We start from the raw sequence: 13,686 nt of genomic DNA, 5'->3' as shown, positions 1-13,686 counted from the left end.
CACCAGTCCAGACCTACCTGGCTCTCCTGAGCGCACACTGTCCCCAGCCCCCTCCAGGCCCTCCACAGCCCTACCTTCCTTAGGAGGCCGAGGCAGCTGGGCCGCAGCTCAGGAGCCGTGCCAGCTTCAAACTTCTTCAGCCACACCCACTCGCCCTGCTCAAGGAGGAGTGCCAGTTCAGCTTCTGCGAGGTCCCAGCTGTGCGACCTCGGGCAGGTCCTTCAGCATCTCTCAGCCTCAGCTGCTTCCCCATAAATATGTTCTTTCCGTGTGCTCCAAGGCCAGGCGAAACAAAAGTTGGACTTTTACTGCAGCCCCAAGGAACAGCCTGACTTGGCTGACAGACTCGAGTGCCTGTCCTAACTCCACCTTTTTCAAGTTCTGTGACCTTGGGCAGGTGACTTCAGATCTCTGAGCTTCATGTTTCAATTCTGTAAAAGGAGGATGATACCTCCCCACCCTTACCCCAAGGGCTAACTAGATGGTGGATATAAAGTGTTCGCTCCCGGGCCAAGGTCAGCTTTACTCTGCAGGGCCTCAGACACCCAGGACACCCCAGACCCTGGGAGTGAGGGGGCTCTGTGACCCAGGGGCTCCAGAGGAGGGCAGAGGGGAGGGTGGGAGCACTGTGACCCTAGCCCTCTCCCCTCTCAGCAGTGGCTTCCTGCCTCCTCAACCTCGGTGGCAGCCCATCAGCCAACTCAGAGGAGCAGACAAAATGTGCTTTGTACATCTTTAATGCCTCCTTTCAGTAGAAAAGAAAAAGAGATAGAATTCCCCAAGGAGAAGGTAGAAAGAAGCACAAGCCTCATCCCTTCCTGTAGAAACAATTAGCCCGGCCCGTCAAGCGTGAGTCAGGGAGCAGGAGAGACGGAGCATCAGGGGACTGTTAGAGAGCACAGCACCTGAGAAGCCGCAGTGTCCTCAGTGACTCGAGAATCTTGTCAGTCCAACCCCTGACCTTCCAGCCTCCTTGCCAGCGGGTGGCCCAAGCTCTGCCCAGAGGCTGTTCTGGGCTGGGTGCTGCCCCCACATGTCAGGGCCTCAGGGACTGGGATCTCACTACCCATCACCAGAGCAAGCAGGAGGGTGACCTAGGCCGGCCCCCGTGCTGAGAGGGGAGTGGACTCATCACTGACAGTGCCCAGCAACAAGTTGTTTACCAAGGTCAGATCACGAACCATGCTGGACTGGAAGTTGGGAGTCCTGCTTCCCAATTCTAGCCCTGACACCGACTTGCTATGGGACCCAGGAAAGCCATTGCCTTTATTCAGGCCTCAGTTTTCCATTCTGCAACAAGGGTGGGGCATACAGAGACCCAAGAGGCTGTGGGCTCCCTCTGCTTCTCCCAGACTGACTACAGTTCCCCAGGTCTGGGCACGGGTGTGGCAGAGGCTCTCACCTGGTACAAGGCCACGTTGGTAGGCTCCTGTGGGGCTGACAGGCTCCTTGCTGACCCCTGGGCCACTGACCTCGGGCTCCCACCATCTGCCACATTTCTTGATTCACTCGCACTGTCCATATGCAGCCTCTGAAGGGGGCGGCACGGTCAAGAGCTTAGATTGGGCCTCAGTCCACTGCCTGCCCACCCAGCCCAGTGCCTGCCCACCCACCGGTCTGCTCAGGGGTGTATGGATGAAGGTGAGCTCCTGGGCTGTCAGCAGGATCTGGCGGCGCCCCTGCACCAGCTGCAGCTGCTGGATGCCCAGTCTGGAGGCAAGAGAAAGTGCAGGGGAGAGGGGATGGCGTGAATGTCGCAACTGCCGCAGACTGGCCCCTTTCACTTGCCTCTGACCCACAGCCCTCACCTATCCTCTCCTTGTTTTCCTTCTCGCCTCCCCAGCAGTCCCAGCCAAGCAGTGCCCCCACAGAGGCCCTCAGCCCTGGCTCAGAGCTGGACTCCCAGCTCTGGTCTGAGCCTCAGTGTTCCCATGTCGCCTGGAGACCTCATGGGTGGCCAGAGCCTGGAGTGAGCGCTGGGAATGGAGGGCTGCCCCTTCCTGGATGTGGCTGAGGCTCAGGAAAAATGGGGTCTTGTCCTAGGCCCAGGCTTCTTCCCCAAGTCTCCCATGGGCTTCCTCAGAGGGCACCCTGGCCTTCACAGAGTCTGACAGAGGCTCTAGGATGGACAGGAGTGCGGGACCACCTGAGATCCTAGGGACCAAGGATGGGAAAGCCCCCTGCGGATTGTCAGGGTTATGCCCACAGGAGAGAGGCCCTGTGGGACCACAGGGACAGAGGGGCAGTGCCAAGCTCAGGCACACAGTCTCACCTGATGAGGCAAGTGAGGGCCCCACCGGCCAGCAACAGGACACAGGCCAGGGCCAGAACGAGAAGGCTGCCAGGGGGCTGTGTACCTGGTGGGGGAGGCGGAGGCAGAAGTGAATCCTACGAGTAACAGCCGCACAAGGAGTCCAGCCCCTTCACTCAGCCCCTGCACCTGTTTCTTGGTCCCCCTGTAGGAAATGGGAACACAAACCTCTGCCCACGCCCTCCCCAGGGGCGAGGCTCAGAATGGCCTGCAACTAGGGAAGTCCTATCTGTGGCTAGATCATCACACACAAATATTGACTTCCAGTATTGCTGTCTAAGTTCTCACCTCCGGCTCCCTGCCTTGGGACCCCAAGGACCCCACTCAGGCCCCATTACAGTCCTGATCGCACTGTGGCCTTTTGTCCACCGGATGCCAGGTACCTTTTTACTAGACTGAGAGCAGCTGAGCGGCAGGGCCTATGTCTTACTCATCTCAGGGTCCCTGGCTCCTAACACTGGGCCTGGACAGGGCAGGTGCTGGGTACAAATTGTGTATCCCTGTCAATTGTTATCCTACTTCTTCTTGCATCCCCTTCACAATGGACCGCTCATTGCTTGTTCTGGCAGTCAGCTTCATTGTCATTCACTTTGACTGTTAGAAGAGTCCTCCTGACACTGAATCCAAATTTCAAGCCCTGATGTCAGGAGTTAGATGAAAAGAGGCTGCTCTGGAAATGTTTTAGCCCTGCTCAGCTGAGGGGAGGCCTTGCTAAGCTAACCTTCCTTGGCACTTCACAACTGTTGGTTCAGTCTTCTCAAAGAGTGGCAAGTCTCATCTCTATTTTTAAATCTTCACCAGAGAATATTTTTTCCATTGCTTTTTAGTGAGAATGGAAGGCACGGGGGGCGGGGGGGAACATTGATGTGAAAGACACCCATCAATTGGGCCAAGGATCCAGCCTATAACCAAGGTACCTGCCCTTGACTGGACTTGAACCTGAGACCCTTCAGTCCGAGGTGCCAAGACTTTAACCACTGAGCAGAACTTGCCAGGGTGGCAAGTCTCTTCTTTGTATCTGCTCTGCACTTCATGTGACTGACTTGACTGTCCACATGGAAAGCCTTAATGAGGGATGGATGGATGGATGGATGGATGGATGGATGGATGGGTGGATGGATGGGTGAATTACCTCTCATGCATAGTGTATTGGGGTCAAACCAGCAGCTGGAGTCACGTGCCGGAGGGGCCCCTCCTGGAAAGTGTATGGCCCTGCCCAGGGGCTGCACTTGCCATGTGCCTGTGTCCAGAATGTGGGTGGGGACCAGCTGGCTTTCCCAGCCATCTGTGTCCAAAATGACGTACTGAGCCAGCCTCCTGCCCTTTTCATCCGTCCTGATCCTCTGGCTAAAGCCAGCCACATCCAGAGCCCCTGTGTGGTCCCCTAAGCTGGCCCCCGAGAACCCTGTCCCGTGGCTTTCAGAGCGGTTCAGGGCATGAGCCAGCAGGACAACAGCATCATAGATGGTGCCAAAGAGTGGGGACACCTGTGGAAGAAAAGGTCCCTCAATCCCATAACCCCACAGCACAGGCTCCCAGACATCTCTGAGTCCTGGCTCTCCTGCCAGCAGCAATTATTTGTATTGTCCCCTAACCATCACCACCCCAAATACACTCCTCTCTTTGATCCCACCATCACCTCAGTCCTCACTCAGCAGCCTCACACCTCCATGACTACCCCATCATGACCATCCCCAGCCACTCTGATGCCCCACAAGCCTCTCAAACCTACCTGTCATGCCCAAAACAGAACTCCTGGTTCTGCAAGGTTCTGCTTGGCTCTACCACACCAAGCCCCCTCCTCCCGCATTTTAGGAAATGGAACTACCACCTGCCCAGTGTCTCAAGCTTCAGCTTGAGTCCCAATTCCTCTCTTCCTGTTCATCGTCACATCTTTTTGGCTTTATTTCAGAATTTATTCCGAACTCAATTGACTGCTCACCAACTGTGTTCCTGCCACCTGGGTCTGAATTACCCTCACTGCTCACCTGGACCACACAGGAGCTTCCTAGGGGCCTCCTTGCTTCATTTGGCCCTCTTCAGGCTATTCCCCATAAAACAAAGTGATTTTTTAAAGGACAAATCAAATAATTTCTTACTTAAAACCCATTGATGCTTTCTCTTGTGATAAGTCCAGGCTCCTAACCCTGGTCTGCAATGCCTCACATGATAAAGGCACGCTCATCTCGGATCCCTCTCCCCATCACTCATGACAGTCCAGCCGCCCCACACTCCTTTCTGCCTGCTCCCCTAGCCTTTGAAGCTCACGCTGCCTCAGGTCCTTTGCACTTGCTGTTTCCTCTACCTGGTTGCTCTTCATCCAGAGCTTCACCTGGCTGCCTCCTTATCAATCAGCACTCAGCTCAAGTGCCACCTCCTAAGTGGGCTTCCCTGTCCAGCCTATTTCTTTCTGCCCTCTACTCCATCCAGGCCACTCTCTGTCACTCTACCCTGTTTTATTTTATTGGCAATATTATCACTATAAAATCTTGTTATTGGGTTGCTTGGTTTTTGCATATCTCACCCTAACAGAAGGGAAGCACCTTGAAAGACAGATCTGTCTTGCCCATCACTGTGTCCCTACCACCTGGCACAGTGGCACATGAGAAAGACTCAATTCACATTTGTCAAGTGAATCACTGGTTGAATGACCCTCCATCAGCATCCAAATCTCTGTCACCACCTCTACACAGCATTGTCCTCTTAGCATCAAGTAGCACAGACATCTGAGTTCTATGAGCTAAAACCAAGCAGGCAGCCACATCCCCCACCCAACACTCCTCAGATTCACAGCGGTGACTTCAGAAAACCTTCCCACTCTCCCACCCTCCCAACACTCTCTCCTTCTGACCTTCACAATTTGCTCAAGAGATACAGAGAAAGGAGAGGAAGAATGTCTACAAGAGAAAGAGTAGCTGGGCCAGAAATGACAAAGAGAGGAACTGAGTCAGAGATAGAAAAACAGAAGCAAAAGAGACTCAAGAGGAGAATTGACCCAGCAGGCCAAAAGAGTGAAAAATATGAGAAAGAAGAGAGACAGAGACAGACAGACAGACAGACAGACACACACACACACACACAAACCCTATGAAAGGAAGAGAGTGAATATACCAGAGATTAGACAAAGTCATTTTGTCAAATAAGGGGCTGGTGGTGTGCCCACAAGGAAGGTCAGACTGGTAGGCCAGGTGGGCAGCTGGCCAAGGCCAGAAAGGCCCGAAGTGGGCGAGGAGAGCATGCACACCCGCTCCTGGTCCCCTGCTCAGAACCCCTGACCTACCTGTTCTGGCTCCAGGAGGGTAGCCACCTCTCCGCTGGCCCCAGCAGCTTTGAAAACCTTGTCCATGGGGCCAGACTCCAGGGTGACGCTGAGCACTGCATCATAGGCCTCTCGGAGGAGCCCACTGTGGCCAAGAGCTGGGTAGGAGCGGTTTCGGTAGGGCAAGGCGAAGAGCATGGTGTCGTAGGGCAGGAAGATCAGCCTCCCATCTGCCAGGCCCTGGGCCCACGCTTGTCTCAGAAGGGCCATCTGCTCTGGGCCACCCAGGAGCGCCGAGTGCATGCACAGCACCACGACTGGAGGCAGACGGGGCAGGCTCACTTTTGCAGGCCTTCCCGGCAGCCCAGAAGTCGGTGGCCCTGGAGAGCTGCTCAGAGCTCTTAGGTCCACCCCCACCCCTCTGCTGCTGCTGCCAAGCTCCCTTCCCTCCCCATCAGTCTGGGGAAAGGAGAAATATCCCCTCTATCTGCTCCCTCTGTAACAATAACATCCAGGGCCACCAAATCTGGGTTCGATCTGGTATAAAAAGGTCGGCTCACCTGAGGATAGATTTGTATTAATATGTCCCTTCTAGCCTGCACACCCAATCATTTTGACTAACTCTCCACCTTCCCTCTGCTGTCTCTGACAATTGCTAATGTGTATTGACAGCTTGCTCGGTGTCATCCTAAAATACTTTTGCAAACATTTAGTCATTTGATATTACAACAGTAAAAATAAATATGTTTATTATCTCTACTTTCAAATGAGGAAACCAAGGCCCAGAGAGGTTAAGGAGTGGCTCCGGTACATTTACCCCCATGGTGACAGGGCCAGCATCTGAACCTGGACAGACTGGATCCCAGCTTGTATTTTTTTTAAGATTTAAAAAAAAAATGACACAATTCATATACCATTAGATTCACCCTTCAAAAAATGGACAATTCAAAATAAAAGTCAACTCAGTGGTTTCAGTATATACACAAGGTTGTGTAACCATCACCACAATTTAATTCTAGAACATTTTAATTACCCCCAAAACAAACCCTGTACCCATTAGTAGTCATTCCACATTCCTCCCTCTCCCTAACCCAGTTAACTATTCATCCACTTTCTGTCTCTATGGGTTTGCCTATTCCAGACATTTCATATAAATGGAATCATACAATATATGGTCCTTTGTGACTGGTTTCTTTCACTTAGCACAATGTTTTCCAGGTTCATCCATATAATAGCCTGTATCAGTACTTCTCTCATTGTTATAGCTACACAATATTTCACTGTATGGATAGATCACATTTTGTTTATCCATTTATCGCCAGCTTGTAATCTCAACTGTGGCTCTGGGTGGCATCCTCAAGGTCTAAGCAGACATGAATGCATTCCCCTTTGCCTCAGTAAAAGAAATCGGCCCTGGGTAGTAAGATAGCCAATTTCATCCCCAGGTACCCAGTCCAGAAGGGAGTCCTGCCCAAGGAAAGGGTCCCACATCTCTGCTCAAGGTAAAGATGTTTTGCATCTTGGGTCCCTGACCAGGGCTGCAGCACAGCCAAAAAAAGGACTACCACTTGCTTTGAGTGTGGCCCAGGTTTCTGCTGCAATCCATTTCTCCAGAAAATCCAAGAATATGGAGCCACCAAGGAAGGCTGAAGGTCTCCTTGTTGGGGCCTGAGGAACCCTGGACATGTGGAAATCAGAGCCTGAAACCCTAGTCTCTGCTGAGCCCCTGGGTGGCCATGCTATGTGGGCATGTGCAGGAACCACCCCTCATGGCCCCAGGATAGTGAGGAAGGTCCTCAGAGAGAGACCCCTCTAGGACTGGGGGGAAACAGAACCAGGGCTTCCTTTGTCCCATCTCCTCTGCCTGGCTCCTGTTCAACCTCTCACCGAACCTTCCCTTTCTCAGACAAGGAGCCAGAGGCACTGCTCTGTATTGGGCCACAAGAGGGAGCTAATGCACAAAACTGGGGAGGTTAATGGGTAACCTGCATTGATTGTAGGCCGTGCTCGCTGTGTGCACAGCACGGTTCTCAGCCCTTTAACTGCAGTAATTCATCTCATCTTCACAACCTTATGAAGTAAGGACTTTTATTAGGCTCATATCATTGATGAGGAAACTATAGCACAGAGAGGTTTAATGACTTGCCTGAGGTCACACAGCTGGTAGGAAGTGTGGCCAAGGGTGGGATCATGACTGTCTGAATGCAGAGAACACACCCCTAACCACTCTGACTCCTGGCTCCTGAAAGTCACCACAGTGGCTGGAACTCAATCTCCTGTGAGTGATGAAGAAGGGGTATGATGTGGTTCCCCAACTGACTGCCACCATGCTCCAGCCACACAGGGAAACGGTTCATTGTCCTAGTCCCGTTAACACGCTGCCTCCATTCCTTTGCACACTAGCTGACCCCCCTGCTTGGAATGCCTTTCCCTTCATTTGGGCCTGCAGTCAACTTCTCATTTCCAGGCCCTGCCCTATTGTCACCTCCTCTATAAAGCCCTGCCCACCCCCAACTAGATCAGCTTCCCCAGCCTCTGGGCTCCTCTGTTGCCTAAATATACACCTGCCTCCAGCCAGACTCGAGCTCCTCACTGCTGGGACCCAGCCAGCTCCTCCCCACACTCCCGGAGCCAAGCCAGGGTCAGGCGCAGAGCAGTGCTCAGTGACTGTTGGTTGAATGGTGCTTACAAAGCACTTGGGCATACACATCTGCTCCTCGTGAGGGTTTCATTATTCTCATTTCACTTGCTCCAAAGTTGGGGCTCAAAGGAGTGAGGCACAGTTCCTGAGGGGCAGCGGGAACGCCTGGGCCAGGCCCTAGGCTCCCCTCTGCTCTAACTTGCTGCCCAGCCATGCGAGCTGGGGGGCTGCCAGCCCATCCCTCCTCACTGGAACTGGTCTCAGCTTCCTCAAATCTAGAGCACTTGGTGGGTGGTCTCAGTGCCTTTCAAACTGTTTTACCAGTGCCCAGTAGTAAAAAATACATTTTTTACCTTTGTACGCTCTTAAACCGAGTATATAAAACGAGTACACTCACGAAACCGAAAGTTTTCACAGAACGAGACCTTATCTTGCTACCTGCAGTGCACCCTCACATTCCACCCTGCTACCTGCAGTGCACCCTCACATTCCATCCCGCTACCTGCAGTGCACCCTCACATTCCACCCTGCTACCTGCAGTGCACCCTCACATTCCATCCCGCTACCTGCAGTGCACCCTCACATTCCATCCCGCTACCTGCAGTGCACCCTCATATTCCATTCTATTCTACTCTATCCCATCCCATCCCATCCCATCCCATCCCATCCCATCCCATCCCATCCCATCCCATCCCATCCCATCCCATCCCATCCCATCCCATCCCATATCACTTTCTATTTCATTTCCTTCCTTCCTTCCTTCCTTCCTTCCTTCCTTCCTTCCTTCCTTCCTTCCTTCCTTCCTTCCTTCCTTTCTTTCTTTCTTTCTTTCTTTCTTTCTTTCTTTCTTTCTTTCTTTCTTTCTTTCTTTCTTTCATGTTATTCTTGAGTCACCAAATTGGTTTACGGACCCAAATGGCCCACAGTTTGAACAATTGCAGTCTAGATTAACTCTAAGGTCCCTCTGTCTTCCAGGCGACACCTCTCCCTATACCCCACTCTACCATCCCTCTCCCTGCCTAACTACTTCCTTAAGGACAGGCCAAGTGTCGCCTCCTCCAAGAAGCCGCCTCAGATCCCCCAGGGCCCAGTCCCATGCTTCCTCTGATTCTCCAGGCCTCTGCTTCCTGGGGTGGCCTTGACTTCTCTTCATAACCACCGGCCTGTTCATTACCCATGCAACCCAGCACCAAGCACAGCAGGGGCTTGATAAATTCAGGAAGCTATCAATCAATCAATGAGTTCATGAATGTTCTGATTCTAATTTCAAGAAACTAAGAATGGCTCCCTTGCTGGGGCTCCCTTCCTGCTCTTTCATTTCCTTCATTGTACCAGGTAAGGACTAAGACAGTCCTTGGCTCCCACTCCACAACTGATGTTTGAGTCAGAATTCAAAATCCACTGAGCTCCTTGCCAGCTGTGTGACCGGGGGATGTTACTTCCCTTCTCTGAGCTGCAAAGTGCAGGCCTCAGCAGGACTAGCTCACTGGGCTGCTGGGAGGTTAAATACGGGGGCATTGTCAAGTGCGTAGCCCAGTGTTCGATGTGGAGGAAACTCCCCATCAGTGGCCCCAGGAAGTCCAGGCTGCCCACAGGAGGAAGGCGCCATGTGTACTCACTTTTCAGGCTGTCCACACTGCAAAGCTGCTTCAGTACCTCTGTGGCCCCCTGCTCCCCAGGTCCCAGAGAAGTCACCAGCGCCACAGGCAACCCATGTGTCCTGAGAGTCGTGGCCACCTGCCGGGCTGTAGCCACCCAGATGTCCTGGTGGGAGGACACAATGGCCACTCGAGCCCAGCCAAAGTGTTTCATGATGGACAGCAGCACGTGGGCAGCAGGAGGCAAAGTGGGCACCAGCTCACCGCCTCCCTCTGGAGCCCCGCATGCCCAGGAGAAGAGGGTCTTGCCCCAGCCTTGGGCCATCAGGGCTGCTGCTGGGCAGTAACCAGGGTTGACAGGACCCACGAAAGCAGCTACGGTGTTCTTGTGGGCCAGAAACGTGGCCAGGGCTTGAGGGGTGTGACAGCCCATGGGAAGGACAAGGGAAGCCAGCCGGGAGCCCAGCACCAGTGAGGAGTCCTGGTTGGCTCGGTCCACAGCCAGCTGGGCAGCCACACTGGGGAGAGCCTGGGCAAAGATGGGGTCACAATCCCAGGGGCCCAGCACCCCCAGGGTGAAGGTTCCCGCCCCCCAGGCCAGAGTAGGGAGGGAGCCAGCCCACAGGAGGGCACCCCAAAGAACCACAGAGAAAGGTGGCAGGGAAGGGGTTATTCTTGGATGGCTGAAAGTGGACTCCCACTGACCCAGGCAGGTCTTCCTGTGTGGCAGCTTCCAGTACCAATCTTCAGGGGACAAGTTCCCCTGCAGTCCTGGGAAAGAAAAAGGACAAGGTTTCTAGCATTTTCTGCCAGCAATTTCTACAATTTTGAGGAAGACACCCCCTCGCAGAACCTCAGCTTCCTCATTGGTAAAACAAGGGATTTGGACCCATGATGTTGGAAGACCCCCTGGATGCTCATGTATGGTCCCGGGCTGGAGCTCAGCGGCTCAGTGTGTGGGCTCTTGAGTCGGAGCTGGCCAGATCTGCTCACTGCTTCCCAGCCTTGTGGCCCTACACTAGTCTCTGAAGTTTTTGAGTCCCACGAATTCTGCATCTGATGGCCTGCAGGGACTCACAGAAGGCTAAGGCCTATAGCAGGGTCAGCCGGGGCCCAGCACAGGAGCCAGCTTTAGCAGCAGCTCTGCTGCTGAGTTGTGGGATGGAGCCCACATTTCTTTATGTCTTGGTTTTTCCATTTGTAAAGGGAGGGCTTAGTTTAGATGTTTAGGTCTCCAAAGATCCTTCATTTCTGATGTCCTAGTTGTTAATAAAAATCAGAAAACAGGTGACTTTTGTCTCTGAAGCTGGCCATGTCCCCTCTCCCAGACCTTCCCCCAGGAGTATGTGGGCCGTCAGTGCTCCCACCTCCAGCACAGTGGATTAGTACACCACCTCCTGGGGAGAGATCATTTGTATTTTTAACCATAGATTGCTTGGCTCATAGAGCCAAGTCTATGGAATTAGTCAACTCCATACTATCACAACTCAAAAAGATGAAAATGCCTTTAGCTACAATAACAGACAAAACACCAAAATAGGGAAGATGACGGGAACCCAGGGAAGTGGGATGGGGATTCCTGTCAGAGCCAAGGCTCCTCCAGCCTCTGTATCCAAGGGTCACTCTCCTGACCCCCAACTGGGCCCTTCTTGCCTTCCTTCAGGACAAGATCCCCGAAGACCCACCTGCCATACTGCGCTGCTGGGGCTGACTCACTGCCTCTTTGGGGATCCTAGGCTCTCGCACCAGGATCCTCGATGCCAAGCTCTTCAAACAAGCTGTGGCCTGGGGAGGCCCCATTGCCACCACAGCCTGCGTGGTCACCACTCCTGCTACTGTCAGCTTCCAGTGACTCCTGCCTGAGGAGTGCTTCATATATGGCTCATTCCCTCCCTGTCCCCCTCAGCAACCCGAAGAAGCCACTTGGAAAATTTGATCTGCTCAGACCCCAGGGCTCTAGGGAACCAAGCCAGAAAAGAAGGAGGGAATGAAGAAGAGAGGACCCAAGGGAGGGAGAGAGGAAGGAAGGGGAAGGAGGGAGGATGTCTTCAGCACTCCGGACAGCTCCAGGCCTGGCTGGGGCTCCCAGGAGGGAGGAAGTGTGAGCCTGCGCTAAAAAAACCGGCATTATTGAACACCCGCTATGTGCCAACACATTTATACGACCCACTGAGACAGGTATTATTACTGTATTCTCACTTCATAGATAAGAAAAGTACAACCCAGAGAGGTTAGGCCATTTGACCAAAGGCATAAAGCTAGTGAATGGAAAGGTGATTATAGATTCAGATTTCTGCTCATTATGCCACATTGATTCTTTGGGAATTATAATGAAGGCTTTTTTATTCTCTCTTTTAGGGTGGACCCTAATGGGGAGGTAGATGCCACTCCCCAGTGAACTGTCAGCCCTTCCTCCGCCACCTGCTCTCTCCTACCTGAGTGAAATTAGCCTTCACTCAGCACACTACCCGCCATGTGGTAGGGCTCATGCATACCCCTCCCTTAGCCTCACAGCAACCCTGTGAAGTGAACGTTTATTTTGCATCAACTACGTTTCAGGTACTCTTCACTTGAGGTACATCAACAAAGAAACAAAAAAAACCCAAGTTTTTACCCCTCACAGAGCTAACTTTATAGCAGAATTAGGGAATGATGTGTGTGAGTCAGCAGCAATAAACCTGACAAATCAGTAGATTTCTCTTTTATGTTAGGAAGTGGTAGGTGGCATAAAAAAGAAAAAAGAAAGACTGGTAATAATGTATAAACATTTTCCATAATTCTATACAAGCTTTAAAATTATAATTTGATGGTCAGGGAACACATTGAGCAGATGTATCATAACTCAGAAATTGTCTTTGTGCTGGATATTTTTATTTAGCCCTTATTTTGTTCTGGAAGAATTTTAGGGTCCCCACTGATGTGCCAGACATGTGCCTGTTTGCTCTCCGATCATCATTCCCTGACCTGCCCAAACCCGGCTAGGTTCCCAAACGGGAGGTTAGGGAGGGACCTCTGTCCTGCAGGGTGCTAAGCCTGAAAACTTCACTTCCTGGCATCCCTGCCACTGCCTTCTGGCCAGATTCAGCCAACAGGGGACACTGGCAGGGGACTAGAGGACAAGAAAAAGGCAGAAGCCAGGAGATCTCCCTCTCTCTCTCTCTCTCTCTCTCTCTCTCTGTGTGTGTGTGTGTGTGTGTGTGCACGTGCACACTTTGGACAGTGTCCAGCAATGGCTGGTCTCTCTGGTTCTGGCCTCTCAGATACCCCTCCCTGCATGGCCCCAATTTCTGGCCTCAGGTACCACCCCTCCTTCCTCCCTTTGTCCCTCCCTGCCAGGAGTGGGAGAGACTTCCTGCTGTTCCCAATCTCTGAACTGCTTCCAATCCCAACACCTTTGCCATCACTTCCCCGCTCTGATTTTCCACTATTTAACTACTGGTGAGGATCCTGTTTTCCACAGTGTACCCCTGACTGATACACTACACATCTGATTTGTTTGCAATTTCTCACCATTGTGATATATTAATTTCTTTAATAAATATCATGCTTGTATAATCTTTTGAATTTTTCCCTTATGATAAATCCTCTGGAATAGCCATCCTGGATCAAAGAATGGATATGTTATTCAGGTTTTTGTTGCATATAGTTTCATATTGCAAGTTCAAAAAAAATGTATTTGGTCAAGATATTCTTCAGATAATTGGAGATATTTTAATATGAACTGAGCATTAGCTGATACAAGATTACTTTTACGGTTTTTGGGGTGTGATACTGGCAAGGTGGTTATGCAAGAAATTAGACATTTTTCAAGTAGGCATCCTTGAATTCATGTAACGGGAAATGACATGATGCCTGGGACTTGTTTGAAATTATTATA

General features: G+C 52.0%; 1 protein-coding gene across 1 annotated transcript in view; it reads right to left on the bottom strand.

Annotated features, from left to right (window-relative positions):
• Nucleotides 1-11,609, bottom strand: part of LOC308565004 (guanylate cyclase D-like) — a gene marked incomplete at both ends in the record, with an annotated part of 30,859 nt that extends 19,250 nt beyond the window's left edge. Inside the window, 8 exons of the mRNA XM_081153761.1 lie at nt 75-155; nt 1,403-1,531; nt 1,614-1,710; nt 2,273-2,357; nt 3,444-3,798; nt 5,592-5,887; nt 9,831-10,580; nt 11,495-11,609. Coding sequence (XP_081009887.1) covers nt 75-155; nt 1,403-1,531; nt 1,614-1,710; nt 2,273-2,357; nt 3,444-3,798; nt 5,592-5,887; nt 9,831-10,580; nt 11,495-11,609 — 1,908 coding nt within the window. The remainder of the gene's footprint in view (nt 1-74; nt 156-1,402; nt 1,532-1,613; nt 1,711-2,272; nt 2,358-3,443; nt 3,799-5,591; nt 5,888-9,830; nt 10,581-11,494) is intronic.
• Nucleotides 11,610-13,686: the final 2,077 nt, after the last annotated feature.

The sequence above is a fragment of the Miniopterus schreibersii genome (assembly GCF_964146895.1).
Source record: "Miniopterus schreibersii genome assembly, chromosome: 12".
In the NCBI taxonomy this organism is placed as follows: Eukaryota; Metazoa; Chordata; class Mammalia; order Chiroptera; family Miniopteridae; genus Miniopterus; species Miniopterus schreibersii.
The sequence above is the reverse complement of the archived record's forward strand: the minus strand, read 5'-3'. Positions and strand labels throughout refer to the sequence as shown.